The sequence below is a fragment of the Enhydra lutris genome, unplaced genomic scaffold (genome assembly GCF_002288905.1).
Source record: "Enhydra lutris kenyoni isolate GAN:26980312 unplaced genomic scaffold, ASM228890v2 scaffoldscaffold82, whole genome shotgun sequence".
NCBI lineage: Eukaryota > Metazoa > Chordata > Mammalia > Carnivora > Mustelidae > Enhydra > Enhydra lutris.
The window spans coordinates 1,971,271-1,994,044 of record NW_019154166.1 but is presented as its reverse complement, the minus strand read 5'-3'; the positions used below and the strand labels follow the sequence as shown (position 1 = coordinate 1,994,044).

General features: G+C 61.0%; 4 protein-coding genes across 7 annotated transcripts; all 4 read left to right on the top strand.

Moving 5' to 3' along the window:
- Positions 1–601: 601 nt before the first annotated feature.
- LOC111161121 (CTD nuclear envelope phosphatase 1) lies at positions 602–6,407 on the top strand. Its single transcript, XM_022524610.1, has 8 exons — positions 602–1,035; positions 3,610–3,676; positions 3,764–3,882; positions 4,099–4,170; positions 4,550–4,666; positions 4,847–4,958; positions 5,369–5,453; positions 5,759–6,407. The coding sequence occupies exons 1-8, from the start codon at positions 934–936 to the stop codon at positions 5,817–5,819; spliced, it is 735 nt and encodes a 244-aa protein (XP_022380318.1). The 5' UTR covers positions 602–933; the 3' UTR covers positions 5,820–6,407.
- A 1,154-nt stretch (positions 6,408–7,561) lies between these two features.
- LOC111161123 (GABA type A receptor-associated protein) lies at positions 7,562–9,622 on the top strand. Of its 3 annotated transcripts, XM_022524615.1 has the most exons (5): positions 7,600–7,771; positions 8,339–8,417; positions 8,558–8,560; positions 8,652–8,676; positions 9,127–9,622. In XM_022524615.1, exons 1-5 carry the CDS (start codon positions 7,682–7,684, stop codon positions 9,308–9,310), a joined length of 381 nt encoding a protein of 126 aa, XP_022380323.1. In that variant the 5' UTR covers positions 7,600–7,681; the 3' UTR covers positions 9,311–9,622. The 3 variants fall into 3 exon arrangements, 2 of the variants coding, with proteins under 2 accessions (XP_022380324.1, XP_022380323.1); XM_022524616.1 differs by having other exon boundaries at positions 7,562–7,771; positions 8,558–8,676; XR_002641524.1 differs by lacking the exon at positions 7,600–7,771 and adding an exon at positions 7,892–7,998 and having other exon boundaries at positions 8,558–8,676; positions 9,127–9,138.
- An 895-nt stretch (positions 9,623–10,517) lies between these two features.
- LOC111161118 (PHD finger protein 23) lies at positions 10,518–14,825 on the top strand. Of its 2 annotated transcripts, none has more exons than XM_022524607.1 (5): positions 10,518–10,742; positions 12,287–12,318; positions 12,487–12,579; positions 13,079–13,916; positions 14,017–14,825. In XM_022524607.1, the coding sequence occupies exons 1-5, from the start codon at positions 10,709–10,711 to the stop codon at positions 14,229–14,231; spliced, it is 1,212 nt and encodes a 403-aa protein (XP_022380315.1). In that variant the 5' UTR covers positions 10,518–10,708; the 3' UTR covers positions 14,232–14,825. The 2 variants fall into 2 exon arrangements, with proteins under 2 accessions (XP_022380315.1, XP_022380316.1); XM_022524608.1 differs by having other exon boundaries at positions 10,524–10,742; positions 13,280–13,916.
- A 604-nt stretch (positions 14,826–15,429) lies between these two features.
- On the top strand, positions 15,430–22,602 carry LOC111161117 (dishevelled segment polarity protein 2). The gene is given in 16 exon segments (XM_022524606.1): positions 15,430–15,796; positions 17,921–17,990; positions 18,282–18,427; positions 18,549–18,658; positions 18,783–18,918; positions 19,027–19,117; positions 19,260–19,329; positions 19,412–19,551; positions 19,640–19,716; positions 20,185–20,252; positions 20,389–20,517; positions 20,639–20,770; positions 20,884–21,063; positions 21,409–21,627; positions 21,770–21,801; positions 21,803–22,602. Coding segments are annotated over 16 exon segments (2,208 nt in total). The 5' UTR covers positions 15,430–15,602; the 3' UTR covers positions 22,217–22,602.
- The last annotated feature ends 172 nt before the right edge of the window (positions 22,603–22,774 follow it).

The following is a 22,774-nucleotide window of genomic DNA, read 5'->3' as shown; positions in this document are numbered from 1 at the left end:
ACCTCGGCCGCGAGGAACGTCATTCCGCCCCGCCCACGCCGCTCAAGGCGGGGCCTGTTCACTCCCAGGCCCCGCCCCGCCCCCGCCTTCCGCGGTTGCGCGGTACTGCGGCCTCGCGGGGAGCTCACTTCTTTTTCCTCACCCGCCCCCTTAGACCGAGGAGGGGGAACTTTAGTCCGGGTGAAGCGAATACACGTCACCACCGGAAGTAGTGTCAGAGGGGAAGAAGAGGGGGGAAGAAAGGAGGAGGGAGCCCGTAGGGCGGTAAAATGGCGCCTGTCAGAGTGGGAAATCCAGCTGCAGAGGCTGCAGCCCCGCTCCCCAGCGGCTAAGGCACCCCCGACTTCGGGGAGGGGGAGGCCGCTTCGGCCTAGCCGTCCGCGCCCTCCGGCTCCCCCTCCCCCTCCTTCCCCGCTCCTTCGCTCAGCGGCCCGTTCTCCGCTGCCGCGGCCCTCCGCCCGCCGCGGCCCCCGCCCGCCCTTTCCCGCGGGCAGCCCCCTAGCGCGCCTGCGCAGCGGGCCACCCTCCACTTCCCCCTTCCCCTCCCCCTCCCTTCTCCCTCCCTCCCTTCTCCCCGGTCCCCTCCCCCACTGCCCCCTCCCCCAATTCTCCATCCCCTTCCCTCCCGGTCTCGGAGGACCCCGTCCTAGCCTGACCTGTCTGGGCCCGCAACCTCCGCGAAGCCGTCGGTGCCACTCCCCGCCCATGTGGGCCCCCGCGGGCTGCCCACGCCTGTCCCCCAGCTCCCGGTTCCGCTGGGCTTTCCCCTCGCCGGGGGTGGCTTTCTGAGCCGCCCGCTCCGCGCCCCTCTCTGCAGCCTTTCCTGCCACTCGGGGCCCCCGTTCCCCCTCCCGGCGGCGGGGGGCTGCCCCCGGGGGGCTGGCGGAGCTGGGCCGCGGGGGCCCCGGGGCCGGCGGTGCCGGGGTCATCGGAATGATGCGGACGCAGTGTCTGCTGGGGCTGCGCACGTTCGTGGCCTTCGCCGCCAAGCTCTGGAGCTTCTTCATTTACCTTTTGCGGAGGCAGATCCGCACGGTGAGCTGCGGTGGGCGCTGGTGGTGGTGGGAAGCTCTGTCAGCGGTGCTCACGGGTTTTCGCAAAGTGTCGGGCCTCTGTTTGGGCTTCGGAACGGAGTCCCCGGGGCGGCTCTTCCCGTTAGAGACCTGGGGCACCCTTCGCTGGGCCTGGGGCGGAATGGGGAGTGGGGGAGACCCTTGTAGTAGAACGGAGATGGGGGTGCTTGTCGGGGACAGGGTTTGTCAACTTTTGGGGGCCAGGGTGGTGGGTGGGGCGCCGTTTAGGAAACCGGAGTTGTTAGAGAAACCGAAAGGAGGGAACACCTGTTTGATGGCACCAACCCTGCCGACGTGGGCTTGTGGAAGACCCTCCGTGCGTTAGGTCTCCTACCAGGGAAGAGCCCGGGTTATGTGTCAAGGGTAGGGGTGGGTGGGAAAGCGTGTGTGACCAACGAGGAGGGGAACTCAGGGGAAGCCTGGGGTGTGAGGAGAAACCGCGGCGGGTCACATTAAGGGGACTCCTCCAGAAAGGCCCTGGAAACTCGTGTGGGTATCCGGTTTTGTCAAGACCCTGGGACCAAGAGAGATGCTTTCACATCGGGCTGGAGGGAAGGGAGCCCGTGAAAGTTCGGGTGTCTCTCTGGGAAGACGGGTGCCTGTCAGTGCTGGACGTGCGCTGGAGGGCACGCTTGCTTCCCCGGGAGACCCCAGCATGGTGAGGGACACTGTGGGCAGTGAAGTACCCCGGTATCTCTGGGTTCCCTCCCCCTGAGCTTTTCCCCAAGGTCAAAGCTCCAGCCAGAGCCCACTATCATGTAGTGAATGTGCTCCTGTGTTCTCGCCACTGGGGAGAGTCCTCTGAAAGGAGTCTGGGGAGGGTTTAGTACACCGAGGTGCAGAAGTTCTCTGCTCTGTCCTCTTTGGCATCCCTCAATAAAACTTGGCAGAATAAAAGCAGCTAGGGCCTGCTTCGGCCGGACAATTTCCAGAGAGCCCTGGGTGGTGGCCGGGGAGGTGGCAGTGGCGGTTGACTTACTGACTTGGGGGAGTGGGCCTGGCCTTGAATTTGGTGTCTCCTCTATCACTTCCTGACTTGAGGGTGAGGATTGTTTCTGGGTGGTCATAGTTGTAGGCAGGGCTGTTTCCTTGAAACCCCTTAACAGCCAAGAAGAACTTGGGGTCGGAAATGCTGCGATGTGTATGGGGCTAGCTCCTTGGGTTTTCTTCTTACATTAACTGCTGTGCTCTCTGCCTGGCCTTGCTCCGAGCCCAGCCCCTTCCCACCAAATTTCTGTTCTGGGTGCTTATCCAGGTGCTAGTTACTTGCAAAATTGGTCTCCTCTGGGCAGCGCCGACCCTGCAGCCTTTTGTCTTCCCTTCCAATCTGGTGTCTCCCCCCACCCCCACACCCTTTCTGGCAGATGCTCAGAGCATTCCCTTCATGCCCAGCATGTGCAACCCGAGATAGCAGGGCAGGACACCCGAGCTGTCGCGGCCCCCATTGCGGCCCTCATCCCGGCCCAGGGAGAAAAGGGCAGATGCCTTGGCATTAGGGGGAGAGGGCCCCGTGGTTTGTAAGGGGGTTGCCTCGTTCAGTTGAGGCTGGGGCCTGGGGATGGACAGCAGGGCATCTGTCTGTGCTGAGCAGAGGAGAGCAGAGGAAGGGATGGCCAGGCTTGGGTGAGGGAGATCTGGGTGCTAGAAATAGGAGCCTCTAGGGGAGCCCTGGAGAAGCTGGAAGGTTGAGGTGGTGACGTCCTTGTCCCTTCCTCACCTCCCTCACGGCCCTTACTTCACCCCAGCCTTCCCAACACCCCATCCGTCATGCTGGCAGATGGGGCTTTGCAGTGCTGTGCACCCTGCCCTGGGTTCCGGAATAAGGAGGCAGGTCAGAGGCCTGAGGTCCTGTGCCACTTGTGATTTGGCTGGTAGAGACAGAAGCGGACAGGTGGCTGGTTAAAATAGGTCTGGTGGCCCCCAGCCAGGGGAACTTAGCTGACCTGACAACCCCTAGATTCCCTCATCCTGCCTTCCCCTTAGGTACCCAAGGACCTCCTCCCCTGACTCTTCCTCTCAGCCCATGAAGGAATCTGCCGCTCTCGGGTCCCAAAGGGAGGTGATGGGAGTCGTGACAAAGGAACCTTGGGGTGGATGTGCGAAGGGCCATGCATTGCTCTGTTGTGGCATAGCACGACAGTGTCCTAGCCAAGAGAGTGGGGGCTGGGGTCCGACGGCATGGGTGCGATCCTCGTACCCCCACCACATTGACCCTGATACCAACCGGCCGTCCTGTGACAGAGTTCTCAGAGGACAGGCGTGATGGAGACGACACGCATGCTCTCGCCGAGTTTCCACTCTAACGGGGGGTGGGGGGGACAGACGACCAAATAAGATACATGGTCCCGCCTAAGCCTTGGGCTTTTCCGTGTTTAAATAGAGATGATGATGTTGTTTGTCTTATGTTACTCCTACGAGGGTTTGGAGGGTTCAGTGAAATAGCCCTCATTGACTTGCACGATGCCCAGCACACAGCAAGTGTTCCTTGGCATGATCTCCTTGACGAGGGTTCCATCCCCTCCTTCGCTATTTTTAGGTAATTCAGTATCAGACTGTTCGATATGATATCCTCCCCTTATCTCCTGTGTCCCGGAATCGGCTAGGTGAGTATGCTGGCTGGGAAGACCCCTGGAAGGTGTGGTAGGGTTCAAGGTGTGGGCTGGAGGTTGACCCCTCGCGTTGTGGTTCAGGTCAGGTCAAGAGGAAGATCCTGGTGCTGGATCTGGATGAGACGCTTATCCACTCCCATCACGATGGGGTGCTGAGGCCCACCGTCCGGCCTGGAACGCCTCCTGACTTCATCCTTAAGGTGTGTGCGGGATGGGAAGCAATGGGATGGTCCTGTCTGTTGCTCCGCTCCGACCCGGACTTCCTTTCCCAGTCCCAGAGCGTCTGGTCCCTGCGCCCGTCCTCTGGCACCAGTGGCACCCTGAAGGAGGGGAGTGGGCAGTGGGAGGGTGCGAGTGTCCTTTCAGCCTGTGCTCTGGTGCTCAGGACACCCCCGCCCTTCCCTGTTGCTCCACAGGTGGTCATAGACAAACATCCCGTCCGGTTTTTTGTACATAAGAGGCCCCACGTGGACTTTTTCTTAGAAGTGGTGAGTTCGCAGAAACTAAGGGGAACTCTGTGAGGAAGGAATGGTTTTAGGGTTCTGGGGAATCAGATGGCTCACAGGAAGTAGGGGCCGAAGAGAAAGGGGTGCAGGCGGTTTTGGAGAGGGGAGGTTGTGGGACAGTGAGAGCTTGGATGGCTTCCGGGAGCTTGGGTTCGCGTGCTGTGCGGATGTAATTCTGTCCTTCCGTGGCTGCCTGATCGTCTGTTCATGCAGCTTTGTGTCTTAACGGCGTGCGGTGCCCAAGACTCGGAGCGTGGGGGCCTTCAGAATTTAGAGAGGCCCGCGGGACTGGGCTGGAGTCCTAGTGAAAGAGAACCGAGTGTCTAGAACCGACACCTCCCTCTCCCCTCCTCAATTTCAGGTGAGTCAGTGGTACGAGCTGGTGGTGTTCACAGCCAGCATGGAGATCTACGGCTCTGCGGTGGCCGACAAACTAGACAACAGCAGGAGCATTCTCAAGCGCAGATACTACAGACAGGTAAGGCGTGGCCCCGCACGCAGGGCTCTGTCCTGGAGTGGGACCCTCTGGGGGGGCCAGGGGAGGCGTGCGGCATCACCCCCTTGGTGGGAGTTAGCCACCCCGGGCGTCGTGGGGACCGGGCCATGGTCATGGGGGAGACGGGTCTCCCCTTGATGCCCAGCTCGCCCTACCTTCCAGCACTGCACTTTGGAACTGGGCAGCTACATCAAGGACCTCTCTGTGGTCCACAGCGACCTCTCCAGCATCGTGATCCTGGATAACTCCCCAGGGGCTTACAGGAGCCACCCAGGTACAGGACGAGGAGGCGGGTCTGGCAGACTGGGAAGTGGTTTTGAGGAGGGATTCGGAAAGCCTGGAGCTGGGATTCCTGGTTTACTGTGGGTCAGGATGCGAGGTGTTTCCCTTGCTCCTGAGATGGTGCCCCTCCCCCACACGTCCGTTTCATAGATCGGGCTGCTCCCCCCACATTTGCTTCCCTGACACAGTGGTCTAGAAGCCACATGCTCCCATGAGATACGGTGATTAAAAGTTGATTTTCCTTTTGGAGGCTGAATGAGGAAGGTTTTACTTAGGTTGCTGGGTTTGGGTGGGTCAGGAGAGGAACATGTTTTAAGGGAATGATCCCCACCCTAGCTAGAAAAATCAGCCTGTCTCTTGAACTTTGTTTATTCTCACGTGCATCCATCTGACCCGCCCTAGACAACGCCATCCCCATCAAATCGTGGTTCAGTGACCCCAGTGATACTGCCCTTCTCAACTTGCTTCCGATGCTGGATGCGCTCAGGTAAGGGAAGTCAGACACTTAGATCTCTGATGAAAGGAGGTGGGGGAATCCCAAGAGGGAATAAAAATGTGTCCTGTTTGACTCATTTACCTCTTTTCCCTTAAGAACTTAGCTTTTGAACCCAGGACTCCTTACAGTAAAGCTCATCGCTTTTAGCCAGTGGGTTTTTGGGCACATTGGACCTCAGTTTCATGTGAAAATGGTGATAATTTCCGGCCCCCCATCTCCCATGAGGCCGCCTGACACCAGTGTTGTGAGGGTATCCACTCTGAGGGCGCCGCCAACTCAAGTTATTGTCGTCCCAGGTTCACCGCGGATGTTCGTTCTGTGCTGAGCCGAAACCTTCACCAACACAGGCTCTGGTGACAGCTGCTCCCCCTCCACCTGAGTCGGGGTGGGGGGGAAGGGAGGGTGAGCCCTCGGGATGCCGTCTGACGCCCTGTCCAGTGGTGAGGACTGTGTGGGCAGGGTCTGCCATTCCCGCCCCTCTCTGCCCTGGGAGCCCTGCACTCCGCATGGAGTCTGGATGGACACGTGGGCCAGACTCTGAAGCAGCCTCACTCTAACTTCGCGTTCGCACTCCCTGGAAACCCCAGACTGGGACATAAGCGGAGGCCTAGGAGAGCCGATGTCTGGTGGAGAGACGGGACTGGCCAGAATGACAGACAGACATTCGGTAACCGCGAGGCTCAAAGAAAAGCCAAGCCAGCTTTGTTGTGATTTGATTTTTTAAAAACTCTTGTACAAAACTGATCTAATTCTTCACTCCAAGGGCTGGGCTGTGGGTGGGAAACTGGGATTTTTGGGCCACTGGATTTTCCCCCAACGTGTCCCCCCCACCTTTTCCCTCTATTTTCCCTTCTTCCTAGATTCCCTCAGACCTGTAACCAGCTTTCTCTCTCTTTCTCTCTTTTTTTCTTTCCTCTCTTTTAAACCATGCATTATAACTTTGGAAACCGAAGCTGCCCTAGGTCCTTCTCTCCGGGTTGGGAAATGAGGGGAGGAGCCTTTGTTCACATCCACCCTGTCCCCTGGCGGGGCGGGGCCGGGGGTGGGGCGGGTGGAGAAAGACTGCAGCAGGGACGAGGTTCGGGGAGAGGTGCTGTTGGCTTTGGGGGAAGGAGCAGGAACCTTGACCTCAGACCGTTTGGCGGGAAGGGACTTGGCCACAGGATGGGTGTCCTGCTGGGGAGTGAAAGGACAGCTGTCAGTCCCGAGGGAACTTAAGGGGCGGGGCAGTAGGACACAGCGGTACGAAGGGAGGAGAAAGTTGGACCAGAAACCGGAGAGGCGGGACGCCGGGGCACCGACGTGGACTGGGCCGGCAGTCGGCGGCCGCTGCCCGCAGGCGGCGGGAGCCTCAGCCCTCGGCCCGCGCCCGCCTCCCGCCGGCTCCGCCCCCTCCCCCTCCCCCGTCTCGGCGCCCCTCCCTCCCCGCAGCCGGCTCTACTTCCCGCGGCCGCCACGTGACGCTCCGCCCTTCTCCGAGATCACATGATTTTTTGCCGGCACGGGCCTGGAGGTGTTCCTCCGCGCCGACGTAGTCCCTGCCTTTCGGACCTCCTCTCGGCCCCTATTGCCACTTCTCCTTGGAACCTAAGCGTTGTGTGCGCTTCACCGGACAGGTGTTTCGTTTCTGCCCTCCTTTCCTTCCGGAGACCCAGCTCTCCCGTTTGGGCACTACTTTGTTTTGGTGTCAGCGCCCGCCTTCGGCGTACCAGCGCGTTTCGTGAATAGCTAGGCTCATAATTACCTCTGCCTCCCCCATCCTCCCTCCTCTCATCTCGTTTCCGAAAAGAACTTCGGGAGAACCAAGCCTCCCGTTATAATTAGCAGCTCCTAACCCTATGGGTCTCTAGCTCGCTGGGGGAAGGTCGGAGTGTGGGTTTTCAGTTATTTTCGAGCATAGCACAAGCTAACCACCTTCGCTACGTCGCTTGCGTAGTCCACAAGTTGGTTCCAAAGCGACTACGCAGGCGGCGTGAAGGGGGCCGTCCGTAGGCGGTGCTACGCTGGCGGCGTCCGGGCCGCTGCGCTAGTGGCGTAACCTAGCAGGCGGGGCGGCCCCGCACGGTCGGGGGCGGGGTTGGTGAATAGGGAAGTGGCGCAAGTCTCGGGATCGCTCCGCTGAGTCCGCCCGCGCGTCGCCGCCGTCGCCGCCGCCCCCCGTCCCGGCCCCCCCCCCGGGTTCCCGCAGCCCAGCCCGGTCCAGCCCGGTTCCCGGGAGGATGAAGTTCGTGTATAAAGAGGAGCATCCGTTCGAGAAACGCCGCTCTGAGGGCGAGAAGATCCGAAAGAAATACCCGGACCGGGTTCCGGTGAGGACCGTAGCCAGGGCCGAGGGCGCGGGGCGCTGGCTCTGACGCCACAGCCCGGGGTTGGGGTCCGGCCGCGCAGCGCGGGCATCGGGCTGCCGGGCGGTAGCTGGGTTGGGAGCGGGCCCGAAGCTGCTGTGGCTGTGACCCGCGGTTGAACGGAGTGGGGCAGCGGACGAGCTGGGGGTGAGGGGACGTGGCTGGCAGGGAGAGACGCGGGGAGCGGTGTGGTAGGCTGCAGGGAGGTTGACAGCCTGAGCTGCACATGGCCATCCCCCCTCAGGTAGCTGGGTTCTTGGGATGGACGCTCTAGTCCGCCCAGACGAGTCATCCCTGCCTGGTTAAGAGAGTTGTTTATTAGGACGCCCTGCTGGGCTATCGTGGATGTTTAGGTGAGTCCGACGCAGTGGGGTCATGATCTCGACTCGAGGCTGCTCCGCGTGTTCGGAGACAAAGAGAGACGAGTCGGGTGGGCTTGGGTGCTTAGAATTTTGTTACTTGAGTTCCTGACAGGTGTAACTGTGCGGCTGTCCCCTCAGTGTTTCTTAATTTTCATCTTCTCTTTATCAGGTGATAGTAGAAAAGGCTCCTAAAGCTCGGATAGGAGACCTGGACAAAAAGAAATACCTGGTGCCTTCTGATCTCACAGGTGCGGTCCTGTCCCAAGGTCCGGGTTTGCTTTCCTGCGGGTGGGAGTGCAGTCTCTGCGGGAAGAGGCTCCGCACGGTGACTGTTGTTTGAGGCCATTTGGGACCTCTGGGACTTTGTCATACCTTCTCTCTTTGGCAGTTGGTCAGTTCTACTTCTTGATCCGGAAGCGAATTCATCTCCGAGCTGAGGATGCCTTGTTTTTCTTTGTCAACAATGTCATTCCACCCACCAGTGCCACAATGGGTCAGCTATACCAGGTATGGCGGCGGGAGGGGTCGAGACTTTGGAGAGGCGTGGGAAGAGCTTGAGGGGAAAAGAGTTTCAGGTCAGCAGTTCTTAGAGAAGCACCTTGTTTATCTCTCAGTTTTATCTTTGACTTCAAGATTTTGGGGTAGTTCCGGGTTGAAGGTTTGGACAAGTAGGAGTAGAGAGGAGGGAGGAAACAGTGAGCCCTAGCTGTGGTTCTGATCCTCCCTCTTCTCCAGTCCCCCTCCCCCAGGGCATCAGAGAACAGTTGAGATCTTTTTGCCCAGGACTGCTGCTAGGGCTAATAGGCTTGGCTGCTCAGTCCTGGAGCAAGTGAGGGAGTGGGCCAGGGCCCGAGGGTTTGGGGGCTCTTCAGAGGAAGGGGCTTGTGAAGAATGGGTCTGGGAAGTGGGTGGTTCAGGTAGCTACAGCCCAGTCAGCCTTTTCTGCCTCCACCCCAGGAGCACCACGAAGAAGACTTCTTTCTGTACATCGCCTACAGTGATGAAAGTGTCTACGGTCTGCAAAGCTGCTGCCCCTGAGGTGGGGGGGTCTCATTCTACAAAGAGGTGGCCCCCCTTCCCTGACCTACTCCTCCTCTGGGCTCAACCACCACCTCCCTTCTTCAGGACCTGCACTTCCTAAAGTTTGAGGCTCTCCTCCAGCCCTTCTTAGCCGGAGGGCTCCGGGGGAGGTGGCCTCTCAGACCTCTCCTCTCTCCCCTTTCTCTTACCAGCTTTCCCACTCTGCTTTAGACTTCTCGGTTGTCAATCTCTGTCACCCCCACCCAGTGATTGTTTTGGTTTCTGTTCCCTTTCTAACTGCCCAAGGGCTCAGAACCCCAACATTCCCTTCCTTTCACTACCTTCTTTTTTGGGGGTAGATGGAAGGGACTGAAATTGTGGGGGGAAGGTAGGAGGCACATCAATAAAGAGGAAACCACCAAGCTGAACTGGATTTTGCTTTGTGTTGCTTCCCGCCCCCTTTTCCTTTTTTAGTTGTCCTTTGGTGGGGAAAGTGGAGGTTGGAGGGAGAGTAATTTGGTTTATTCTGTTGATGTTGAGTTTTTCCTTGAGGGGGGAAAAAAGCGTTTTTGTTGCTATGGAATACTCCGAGTGTCATTTCGTCAAACTTAAAGTTTTACAGACGTGTCTTACGGGTCCCCATGTGAAAAAATACATGGTTTGGTTTTTTTACCTTGGGTTCCTGGGGAGAAAGTTTGAAAATACCTTCTTCAGAGAAATGCATCCAAGTTTGTTACAGCCCTTGGATTAAGGAAGAGGTTATCGTGCGTGGGAACTGGTCAGAGGACTCTGTCCTCGGTTGCATCTCACTTGACCAGACTTCGCGCGGGTGGGTGGAACTCGAAGGAGGGAGAAGACGGGGAGGAGGGAGCCATTATCATCCGGAGAACTTCATCCCCCAGCAACCACTTCTTCGTCTGGCCGGAAGTGGGGCGGTCCCCCGGGGGGAGAAAAGCCGCAGAAAGAGGCAGTATGGTGGCCGAGAGTTCTAATCCCTTCTTTTCCTTCTTTCTTAGTCCCGCCCAGCCTACATTTCCCAGGAACCTGCGCGCGCTCTTCTGCTCTACCCTCTGCTCCCAATCTCCCCGCCACTCCCCGGGGGAGGGGAGCGGTTTAGTGCGCCTGCGCCCTTCCTCGGCTTGCTGGGAACTGAAGTTCCGGAGGCCTATGCGGTCCCCTTTCCGCGGTCGCCGGACGGACTACAAGTCCCTTGATGCATTGCGCGTCGGCGCCCGCGAAGGGAGGGGGGAGAGAGGAGGAGGAGGGAGGGAGGAGTGAGGAGAGGAGGAGGAGGAGGGAGCAGGCGGCCGGCGGCGCGGGGGGAGGGGGCCCGGCCCGGGAGTGCGGGAGGCAGGGGTAGAGGGAGGTGGCGGCAGCGGCTAGCGGACTGGAGTCATAACCGGGCCGAGGCAGACACCTCTGTGGAGCGAGGCAGTAGGAGCACCGAGCACCGGAGGCGGCACCGGGATCCCCCGGCTCAGGGGAGGGGGGAGCCGGACCGGGAGGAGGGGAGGGGGCGATGCTGGAAGCCATGGCGGAGCCCAGTCCCGAAGGTGAGCTCTCGACCGGCACGGAGCGCTGAGCCGGTGGGGGGGGCGGGCGAGCAATCAATTGGCAAACTTGGAGGTCGAGCCCCGGAGCCCAGCGGGGGAGCGCGGGGAGGGGGTCGGGGGCCTGCACCCGGAGGTGGGAGAGAGACGAGTTGAGGGATCTTGGTGAAAGAGGAGTGGAAGACTGGGCTGGGGGTAGTTGGAGATCAGACGTCGTTAAATGTGTGTGGGGGGGTGGGGAGTGGGAGCTGGAGCCCCGGAGCTCGGGGGGTTAGGGGCCGAAAGGGCCTCCAGCACGTTGGGGCCCTGAGGCTGGGAGGCTGGGGGAGTCTGGAAGCCGGAGAGTTGTTGAGGAGGGAGGATGTAGGAGAGGACTGAGTGAGGAGCCCGGTAGTTCGCCGGGTGGGGGAGTTTGTGACGGTGGAGCTCCGGGTAGTTGCCGCCGGAGATGGCCCGGTGATTGTTGGAGGGGTGGGCAGATAGTTGTGGGGAGAAGAGGGGGTCTGGGTATTGTCTGCGGTGGAGAGACCTGTACAGGGCGGGCAGTTGTGGGGAGAGAGCGCTGGGAAGCGAGGCGAGCCGGGTAGTTGTAGGGGCGGTGGGGCGGGGTGGGGGGGGGGGGGGGACCGGCGAGTTGCGTGGGGGGGGTGTTGGTCGGCGAGGGCTAGAGCCTGGGAGTTGCGGAGGGTGAGGGGGGTAGCAGCGGCAGCAGCGGGGGTTGCCGTAGAGGGAGAGAGTAGCCGGTGGCGGGGGGGCTAGAGTTTAGAGGTCCGCAGCCTAGTCACTTGGTGGTGAGTACGGGGGTGGGGGGGGGGCGGTGGCTGGAGGGCTCGGAACTGGGCCCGGGGCCCCGGCGGGGAGCCCGAGGAGCTCGAGACGGGGAGGGGCCAAGGCCCCGGATGGGGGCGGAGGGACGGCGAAATTGTGGGGAGCGCGGTATGGGGGGGGGCAGGTGGGGCCGCGTCCGGGTTAGCGCTCTCTGGTCTGTCCCGGCCGCGGAGTGGCGTTGGCTGTGTGTGCCTGTGTGTGTTCAGGGTGGGGGTGAGGGGCGCGCCGGGCCTCGTGCTCGAGTAGAAGGGGCCGGAGGGCGGGGAGCGGTTCGGCGTGGTCATCCTGGACCCCGGGGGCCGGCGGGCTGCGAGCGCGGTCTCGGAGGGCCCCGGGCGGTAGATCGCGACCAGGGAGGAACTCGGGGCACTGGGCGCGTGTGAAGGACAGGGGCAGGCGGCCGCCCGAGCTCGGTCCGGGGAGCGGTATGGCGGGGTGGGGCGCCAAGAGATCGAGTAGACTGGAGTCTAGAGAAACCGTGAGTGGGGGGGGGCGGGGCGCCAGGCCTCCGGTGGGGGGAAGGGGAGCGCTATAGCGAGGCCTGAGAGGGCGCCGCGCCCTGGCTCCGCCCCTCGCAGGGCGGAAGGGGCAGCAGGGGCGGGTCCCGCACAGCTGGGGACCTGCTGGCCTGGCTGGGGGACCTGAGGAAAGCGGGGGGTCGCTTGGGACCTCCGAGATTGAGAGGTGGGGCCTTGACTCAGCTTTTACTGCTTCCACAGATCCACCCCCGACCCTGAAGCCAGAAACTCAGGTGAGCCTTCCCTTCCCTTTGCAGCCTGGGGTTACTGCCTGATGCCCTCCCTCTGCCCTCTTTCCCTGGGCCTGCTCCCCTGCCTTTTCTAGACCCTTCACTGCAGGGACTGTGCCTTCGGGAATGCCCCTCCTAAATTCCTTGCGATACAGGTTTCCTTCCTTTCAGCCACCAGAGAAGCGCCGGAGAACCATTGAGGATTTCAACAAATTCTGCAGTTTCGTCTTGGCCTATGCCGGTTACATCCCCCCTAGCAAAGAGGTAGGGAGTGGAGAACGGACAACTAGCTTGGGGGAGGCGGTCCTAGACCTAGAAGGGCGGGGGGACAGAGGGGACTGCGCTACTTTACTGGAGAAGCCTATCAGATGGGACGGGCAAGAGCCTGGAGATTGGAAACCGGTGGGGGAACTAGTGCCTTGGGGTGGCTTGAACGCAGTGAATGGCCTGGGGGTGTTCGTGGAAGATTCATCTCAGTGCATTTGAGGAAACAGATAAATCGGGTCTGGTCTGGGGGGGATGGTGCTGTAAGGCAGGTGGGACTGGGGAGATGGCCAGAAGGTGAGGGCGGAGACAACAGGGAGGTTTTCAAGAGGAGATTCTCAGGGGAATTGCAGAGGGGCAGTTTTGAGTGTAGTGACTTTGGGTGGTCTGGGCAGGATATTTCGGGGTAGATCTTGTTCTTGGCTTTTAAGCTGAGCTCGTAGAGGGGCTGAGATGTCACCAGGCCGCCTACTGACCCTGGTCTCTCCCCTTTTTCAAGGAAAGTGACTGGCCAGCCTCTGGCTCCAGCTCTCCATTGCGCGGTGAGAGTGCGGCAGACAGTGACGGCTGGGACTCGGCCCCCTCAGACCTCCGAACCATCCAGACCTTTGTTAAGAAAGCAAAATCATCCAAGAGAAGGGCGGCTCAGTCAGGTCCCACTCAACCAGGACCCCCGAGGTCCACTTTCTCTCGCCTGCAGGCCCCTGACAGCGCAACCCTGCTTGAGAAGATGAAGCTCAAGGACTCTCTCTTTGATCTAGATGGGCCCAAAATGGCATCTCCACTGTCCCCCACATCCCTGACACACGCCTCCCGGCCCCCTGCTGCTCTCACCCCAGTACCCCTTTCCCAGGGGGACCTCTCCCAACCTCCTCGAAAGAAGGACCGAAAGAACCGAAAGCTGGGGCCGGGAGGCGGGGCTGGCTTTGGGGTGCTTCGGAGGCCTCGGCCCGCTCCTGGGGATGGGGAAAAGAGGTCTCGAATTAAGAAAAGCAAGAAACGGAAGTTGAAAAAGGCAGATCGGGGGGACAGACTCCCACCTCCTGGGCCTCCCCGGGCCCCCCCCAGTGATACAGACTCTGAAGAGGAGGAGGAAGAAGAGGAAGAGGAGGAGGAGGATGACATGGCAGCAGTGGTAGGGGGTGAAGCCCCAGCCCCGGTGCTGCCAACACCCCCTGAGGCTCCTAGGCCCCCTGCCGCAGTGCATCCGGAAGGAGCCCCTCCCACTGACAGCGAGAGCAAGGAAGTGGGCAGCACTGAGACGAGCCAGGATGGAGATGCCAGCTCCAGTGAGGGCGAGATGCGGGTCATGGATGAAGACATCATGGTAGAATCAGGTGAGAGGTCTGCGGAGGCCCAGGGTAGGCTGGGAGGATGGGCTTGCGCTTGTGGACCCAAGAGCTCAGGCAGAACACCAACCAGACCTTCTTTCCCCAGGTGATGACTCATGGGACCTGATCACATGTTACTGCCGAAAGCCCTTTGCGGGGCGGCCCATGATTGAGTGCAGCCTGTGTGGGACCTGGATCCACCTCTCCTGTGCTAAGATCAAGAAGACCAATGTCCCCGACTTCTTTTACTGCCAGAAATGCAAGGAACTGCGGCCGGAGGCCCGGCGGGTAGGGGGGCCTCCCAAATCCGGAGAGCCCTGACACCGCCGTCTCCAGGCTGGGACTTCAAATGACAACGTGACTTGGGAACTGAGCCTCAGGGTCCTGGGCCTTTCCCCGGAGCTTGGCTGTTGTCCCACTTCAAGGCAGGAATTCCCAAGGGAGGCTCGTTTGGAAATGAGTGTCTCACGTTCCAACCTTAACCTTTCCTTCCCACCTTGTGGACTTGAACATGGACCCATTACAGCTGGGGGTGGGAGGCTGTCTGGGTCCCTAGACACTTAATTTCTGTCCCTTAAGACCTGCTTCCCCTCACTTTCTGGGCCAGGGTTGGAGCTGGGGTGGAATGGGACAGTTGTCTATAAAACTCTAGTGTAAATAGAGCACTCCCCTTCCTCCTCTTTTCTTTTATCTCCCCATTTATTCTACACCGGTTGTATTTTTAATTTTGGACTTCCCCTTTCGGGCAGGGCAGCTCAGAGGCGGAGTACCAACCAGGGTCTGGCCGAGGGAGGAAGGAAAACAGAAAGGTGACGATCCCATCGCTCACCTCGTGTTTTTAATATTAGCGGCCAGCTGTTTGTACAGACAGCCTGCGTGTTGTAAATAAAGCGGAGTGGGCTCTTTGTGTTTCTAGCCCTCACTGACTGTCCTGCTTAGGAGGGAGGCGGTGGACAGGCCGGCAGGAAGACCAAAGCCCACCTCGAGTCCGAGCGGAAAACGGCCGGGCTCTGCGCCTCTCCCCGGGCCCCCCCCAGCCTCGCGGCCGCAGCTGGCCTGCTCCCACCGCGCCCCCGGCCAAGGAACCCCGTTTCCCCCAGCCCGTACCCCCCAACACGCACGCTCCAGGGGAATCCGCGTTACTTGGAGCTCCCCGCCCGAGCGGAGCAGAGCGGGGGTGGGAGCCGGTGGCCAGCCCCCTAGGGCCCGGGCCAGCTTCGCGGGGGTACCGGGAGGACGCGGGTGGGGACACATTTGGGGGCGGGGCCGTTGAGGGTTTGGAGACCGTTGCTGAAAGCAACGGTCACGTGGTGGCGGCGCTGGGAGGAGCCGGGCCGGTCACGTGACCCGGGGAGTCACGTGACCGGGGCGGGCCGACTCGGACCACGTGACATAAGGAGAGGTGGGCGGGGTGCTGAAGGGCGCCCGCGACGTCGGTGGCGGTGGCGCGCGGCGGCGGCGGCGGCGGCGGCGGCGGCCCGGTCAGCGGCTTCGGGTCGATCCTCACGGCCCGCCCCCCTGTTCCGTCGGCCGCCACCCCGCTGGGGCCCCGCCCCCTTCCCTTTTGCAGCTCTCCTGTGCCCGGCGGGTTCTGTGGGCGCTCGCGCGGCGGGGTGCGGGTGTGCGCAGGCGCGGCGGGGGCGCTTAGCCCCCTGGGTGGGCGGCGGAGCCCGGGAGCGCGCGGGCGAGACCATGGCGGGCAGCGGCGCGGGGGGCGGTGGTGTCGGGGAGACGAAGGTGATTTACCACCTGGACGAGGAGGAGACTCCCTACCTGGTGAAGATCCCCGTGCCCGCCGAGCGCATAACCCTCGGCGATTTCAAAAGCGTCCTGCAGCGGCCCGCGGGCGCTAAGTACTTTTTCAAGTCTATGGATCAGGATTTCGGGTGAGCGCGAGGCCTAGGCTGGCACCGACGGGGGCTGTGCTAGGGTGGATGGGGCTCCATGGTGGGGCCCAGGTCTGCTCCGGGCCTTGCTGGTTTTTGCGGGGCGCCGGTGCAGCAGAGGGCATTAGGCTGGCGGTAGATTGGGTATCCTAGGACGGGCAAGGTTATATTGGACAGATTGGGGCTCACGGAGCGGTAGGACGACGCACCGTGCTATGCCAAACCAGACTGGGAAGATTAGACGTTACCGGAATAGGGTGGGGGCACCCTGGTTGATTTGGGGATATTCTGGATGGCTCGGTGTCTTCGGAGCAGTGCTGTAGCACACGGGCTCTGCGAGGGTTACGGAATCCACTGATGTAGATTGAACCGTGTCGGGATAACTTGGGATGTTCTGGGATCTATTACAGCAGGCGGGATTGTCTGGGGACGCTCTGGTCCCTACTAGTGCAGAGGATGGTGTATGGGGATGGTCTAGCCTGCTTTGGAGCAGACCGGGCTCTCCTGGAAAAACTTCGGCCGTTCTGATCTCTACAGGGTTGGATTGGTTGATCTGAGTTTCTGCTGCGGCCTAATTTCTATGGAGACAGTCTGTAGAGGAGCAGACAGCCCTATTGGGTTAATCTGGTCTGCATTGGTGCAGACAGCTGCATGAGGGGACACTCTAGGGTGTTGCTAAAACATATTGCTCTGTTCTGGGGTAATTTGGGTCATTTTGGGGTAGATTAGGACTTTAAGTAATAAATGCATTTATAGTTTTTGACCTGAGCCCTCCAGGTAGCCCGCCTCAGCACTTGAAGGCAGGCTGAGTTAGACCAGGACAGTCCGGGTTCGAGGATAGCAGACGGAGTGGCCTCTACTAAAAAGATTGCTGGACATTGGGAAAGCGGGACTGTCTTAGGGATTACGTGGGAGTTAGATCGAGGTTTTTCTGTTTGTTAGCGGCATAATACGGGAAATGGACACAGGTAGTGGAAAAAGGTTAGTCCAGGTAAGCGATGCGCAGTGATTTTTTGGTGAGTTATAATTGTGACTAGTATTGATGTGACTAGTCTGTAAATGAGGTCACACAGAGTGGAATAATTTGCCAGACTAGGTTACGCTGAGACTGGTTCACGTGGCAAAGAGTACTGTGTTATATTGACGTGGAGTGGTGGTCGTCATTGGGGCCGAGTTGCCCCATTGATAACAAATGGGTTTAAGTCATCACATACTCAGGCTTCTGGATTCATGTTAGGCTAAAGGGTTAATCAGACAGGTTGTCCTAATTTGGAGGCAAGGATGTGTGTGTATGAGAGAGTGAATCTGTTTAGGGCGAGGAGTTGCATAGTTCATATGTTTACTCAACAGATAGCTGGCCATACTCACCAAGCATTAGGTTCCTTGCCATGTGACCAGGATACAGTGCTGAACAGAACAGGTGTCCAGCGTTGTCCATGGTGGCTGAGAAGAAGGGACAAGTGCCGTCCATCCCAGGGAACCTGTGGGAGAGATGACCCCAAGGCTGGGCTTCTTAGTATAGAATTCTGTGCCAGATGAGTCACAGGGGAATGGGAAGCCGGGCTTCACCTGTCCTTGGGAGGGCTCAGCCTGGCGAGGAAGTACCAGTCTTCTCTGTAACGGGTATTTTTATGTGGGGAAAGGTAGTGGCACATTTGGATGGTCTTCTGGGAGTGAGATGGGGGAAACTAAGGAAAGTAGGAGACTACAGATCTCAGACCCAAGGCTTCGCGGATGGCGTGTGAGGAGCAGGCTGGAGGTTGGGGGACGTGCCCACGGGGCTCCTAAGGTTAAACATACATTTGGGGCAGCTGCGGTCACCGGAGGGGATGGGCCGGCCTCTGACATTGGAGTGAGAGGTTTGAATTAGACCCAAGGAAATCTTTGGAGCAGCGTCAAAACCGGAGGATGGGTTGGGGAGAGGGGGAGGAGGAAGGGGGTGAATCTGGAGACTCCCCAGGTGTGAGAGCAAAGAAGCATTTTGGCGTCAGGGACGAGAACTTGGTCAGGCTGCGGGAAAGTCAATGTCCTTGATCTGGACGAGGTATCGGGAGGAGCCTTGAATGGGGTGCACGTGAGGGGCCCTAGGCCGTTCTCACTGGCCTCTATGCTGTCTCTTGGCAGAGTGGTGAAGGAGGAGATTTCAGATGACAACGCCCGCCTTCCCTGCTTCAATGGAAGGGTGGTGTCCTGGGTGAGCGCCCCGTCCCTCCCACATCTCCAGGCTCCTCTGAGCCTTGCCTGCCCCCTGCCCCCTGGCCCGGAGCTGGAGGCCTTGGCTCCTTGCTGCCTCACCCGCTTGGAGAGCCAGCCGGAGCTCCTCACCTCCTTCTGGAGCTCCTACTGCTTGCTCTTGCCTTTTCTGGGCCTTTCACTGGCCCTGTGCTCGCTCAGACCTGGTCCTGTCCCCCAGTCCCTTCCCTTTCTCTCATCTTGGATGCCTGCCTTCCTGGTTGAGCCGGTTTTGGTCATGGCATCTCTCCAGCTAGTGTCGTCAGATAACCCCCAACCTGAGATGACTCCCCCAGCCCACGAGCCCCGGACAGAACTGGCACCGCCCCCTGCACCGTTACCCACTGTGCCTCCGGAGAGGACCAGTGGCATTGGGGACTCCAGGCCTCCGTCCTTCCAGTGAGTCTTTGGGATTCTTGAGTCCAGGGGAAGGAGGTGAGGGGGTGCCTCAAGCGCCCCTCGCTGGGGAGAAGTTGAAGACGTGAAGTCCTGTTCCTCTGATGCATCTCTGCCCACCCAGCCCCAATGTGTCCAGCAGCCGGGAAAACCTGGAGCCTGAGACAGAAACAGAGTCGGTTGTGTCTCTGCGGCGGGAACGGCCTCGCAGGAGAGACAGCAGTGAGCATGGCGGTGAGGGGGGCAGGCCCCAAGGGTCGGGTCCACGGGGAGCTGGGTAGGCCTGGGGTTGGGCCTGAGCTGTGATGAAGGTAAGTGGCATGAGGCCTGTGTTCCTGAGGTTCCTGGTTGCACGCAGCGGGGGGCCACAGGCCCAGTGGCCCCTCACGGCTGGAGCGCCACCTGGCTGGGTACGAGAGCTCCTCGACCCTAATGACCAGTGAGCTGGAGAGCACCAGCCTGGGGGACTCCGACGAGGAGGACACTATGAGCAGGTATGCCCCCGCCCCCTCTCTTCCCACGTCCCCGCCTTGCCTCCCATCTCTCTGCCTTGCCCCGCGATGACCTCTGCCCACGAGCCCCCATTGCCGACCTCCTGACAGGTTCAGCAGCTCCACGGAGCAGAGCAGTGCCTCCCGCCTCCTCAAGCGCCACCGGCGGCGGAGGAAACAGCGGCCACCCCGCCTGGAGAGGGTGAGGGGGTGCTCCCGGGGCTGCTGGACCTTGGAGAAGTAGGGGCCCTGGCTTAGGGGGCACAGGGGCACAGGAAGTGAGACTCTGGGGTGGTCCGTGGGCCGCTGGAGGCAGCCTCGCTCCTTCCCCATGTCCCCCACAGGCCTCCTCCTTCAGCAGCGTCACCGACTCCACCATGTCTCTCAACATCATCACGGTCACCTTGAACATGGGTACGCGGGGGTGCAGGGCGCGGTGCCCGGGGGGGGCGCGTGCTGGGCAGGCTTCCCCTCATCGCACGCACTCCCTCTGCAGAGAAGTACAACTTCCTGGGTATCTCCATCGTGGGCCAGAGCAACGAGCGGGGCGATGGCGGCATCTACATCGGCTCCATCATGAAGGGTGGCGCCGTGGCGGCAGACGGGCGCATCGAGCCGGGCGACATGCTACTGCAGGTGGGGTGCGCGGCGGCCGCGGGGTGTGGGCTGTGGGCAGTGGGGTGGCTGCCAGGGGCACCTCTGAGCCCACTGGCCCGGCTTCCAGGTAAACGACATGAACTTTGAGAACATGAGCAACGACGACGCGGTGCGGGTGCTGCGGGACATCGTGCACAAGCCAGGGTGAGCTGCTGGCCCGCAGAGTGGGGGCAGCACCGTGGACCGTGACGAACACCCACGGGGCAAGGGGGTGCCTGCATGACCCCCACCCGGATTGGGAGCTCGGAGCTGCAAAGCCCTCCAAGGGCCCCTCGCCGGTTCTCCCTGCGTGAGGAGGGGATGCTGCCCTGCCTTGGTTTGTCCGCTCTGGGTCCATGCGTGCGTGGTCTCAGCCCCGCGTGCACCTGCGCGTGTGTACGCGTGTCTGTCCCCGTCCTTAAAGGGCAGGGCTCAGCCTCCTGCCTCCTGGATGGGTTCCCCAGGGCCCCGGGCCGCGTGTGCTTTCTCGCGTGTGTCAGCAGTGTTTCCAGAGGTGTCCGTGGCAGTGGGTCCCCTGCACTGGGGCCTCCTCACCTCAGTCCTGCAGCCCAGCCCCATCTGTGGCCGCCACCCTGTACCACCCCTGCATGACTGCTGCTCCCTTACCTACAGCCCCATCGTGCTGACGGTGGCCAAGTGCTGGGATCCCTCTCCCCAGGCCTACTTTACTCTTCCTCGAAGTGAGTGCTGCAGGGGCAGGAGATGGGGGAGCTGGGGTTGGGCCTCCAGGCAACAGGAAGGGGTGGGGGAGGGACGGGGCAGGGGTGGGATGGGAGCAGCGGGGAAACCGTCATCACGGGGGCTTCTCTGTCGCAGATGAGCCCATCCAGCCCATCGACCCCGCTGCCTGGGTGTCCCACTCTGCTGCGCTGACGGGCACCTTCCCAGCCTATCCGGGCTCCTCATCCATGAGCACCATGACATCGGGCTCCTCCCTGCCTGAGGGTGAGCCCCCAGCCCACTTCACCCCCCGCCCCCCCGCCGTGGAAGGCCTCTTGCCGGTGCTGTGGCCTGCCACACCTCGGCCATGGGCCCTACCTCTGATCCCTCGTTTCTTCTCTAACAGGCTGCGAGGGCCGGGGTCTCTCCGTCCACACGGACATGGCTTCTGTGACCAAGGCCATGGCAGCCCCGGAGTCTGGGCTGGAAGTTCGGGACCGCATGTGGCTCAAGATCACTATTCCTAACGCCTTTCTTGGTACGGTTAGGTCCTGGGCAGGTGGGGGCGGGCCCTGCTGGGGACGGGCCCGGCAGGGGTGAGGCGGGAGGCGGGGAGGAGAACCTGAGCTTCTCTGCTGTGGGTTCCCCCAGGCTCGGACGTGGTCGACTGGCTCTACCATCACGTGGAAGGCTTCCCTGAGCGGCGGGAGGCCCGCAAGTATGCTAGTGGGCTGCTCAAGGCCGGCCTTATCCGACACACCGTGAACAAGATCACCTTCTCCGAGCAGTGCTATTACGTTTTCGGGGACCTCAGCGGCGGCTGCGAGAGCTGTGAGTCCTGGCCCCCAGAGCGGGGCTCCTCCCGCCTCGTCCTGCCCCTCCGGCCGCACCCCTAGCCCAGAAGCCAGCCAGGGCCGCCGTGGACAGTTGTGCAGCATGTGTTCTGCGTGAGGCCCTGCCCTGGCTGCTGACACCGAGCCGTGTTCTGTGGACGAGCTTGCGCCGGGCTTGGGGCTGGGGGCAGGCCGTGTCTTCCTGAGTCTCACGAGAGCATGTGGGACTGGTGGCCCTGGGCGAGCTCTGCCCTGACTGTGGTGGCCCTCTTCTTCGTCCCCCTCGTGGATTGGATGGTTCTCTCAAAGCAGTGACTCCCAGTCTCCTGTCCTTGCTTCTCAGATCTCGTCAACCTGTCCCTGAATGACAACGACGGCTCCAGTGGGGCGTCGGACCAGGACACCTTGGCTCCTCTGCCCGGGGCCACCCCCTGGCCCCTGCTGCCTACTTTCTCCTACCAGTACCCGGCCCCGCACCCATACAGCCCCCAGCCACCGCCCTACCACGAGCTCTCGTCCTACACCTACGGGGGCGGCAGTGCCAGCAGCCAACACAGCGAGGGTAAGTCACTGTTCCATGCCAGCACCGCTGGAGCCTGGGGACAGCCCTGGGGGACCAGGGAGGAGAGGCTGGGGTAGGGGCTGGGGCGGCCAAGGGATGCTAGGCCCAGACTCAGGTGGCCTCATCTCCTCCACCCCCACAGGGAGCCGGAGCAGTGGGTCAACGCGAAGTGACGGGGGGGGCAGGGCGTACAGGGAGGCCAGAGGAGCGGGCCCCTGAGTCCAAGTCGGGCAGTGGCAGTGAGTCCGAGCCCTCCAGCCGCGGGGGCAGCCTCCGGCGGGGCGGGGATCCTAGCGGGGCTGATGGGGGCCCTCCACCTTCCAGAGGCTCATCAGGGGGTGCGCCCAATCTCCGAGCCCAGCCTGGGCTCCATCCCTATGCACCGCCCCCGGGGACAGCCCTCCCCTACAACCCCATGATGGTGGTCGTGATGCCCCCGCTTCCACCCCCCATTCCTCCAGCTGTGCAGCCCCCGGGGGCCCCTCCGGTCAGAGACCTGGGCTCTGTGCCCCCTGAACTGACAGCGAGCCGCCAAAGCTTCCACATGGCCATGGGCAACCCCAGTGAGTTCTTTGTGGATGTCATGTAGAGTGCACAGCAGGGGCCATGTCTAGTCTCTTCCCTCGGCCCATCTGGTCCGTGTTTGGTGCTTCTGCCCGTCCCGTGCCCACCACGGGGTTTGCCACTGTGACTCTCACCAGCAGTGCCTGGTCCCTTCCCTGCTCTCGGGGGTGTACAAGGGACCTTTGGTTATTTTTAGCTTTATTGTTTTTATAAGCCTTGGGGGGGTTGAGATAGACTTTCATATTTTTGGATTTTTTTTTAGTAGACCTTTACCTTTTTATATGAAGAATCCTTGTCTCCCGGGCCCCTTCTAACCCCAGAATGTGACCTCCTGCTCTGCCCACCCCGTCAGCTGTGTCCTATGCAGGGCGGGGGCTGGGCAGCGGTACCTCGGGAGGAGGATGGGGCAGGCACCCCAGCTGGCAATCAGACGAAGCTGGGGTGCTGGTGCTGGGGCCCACGTAGCTGCTTTTGTTACTATATTTATTTAGTCGTCACTTGTATAAAACCAAATAAAGCAATAGGGGCAAACTCTCGCTGCCTCTGGCTCCTTTCTTTGGGAGGGAGGCAGGTAGCGAGGAAG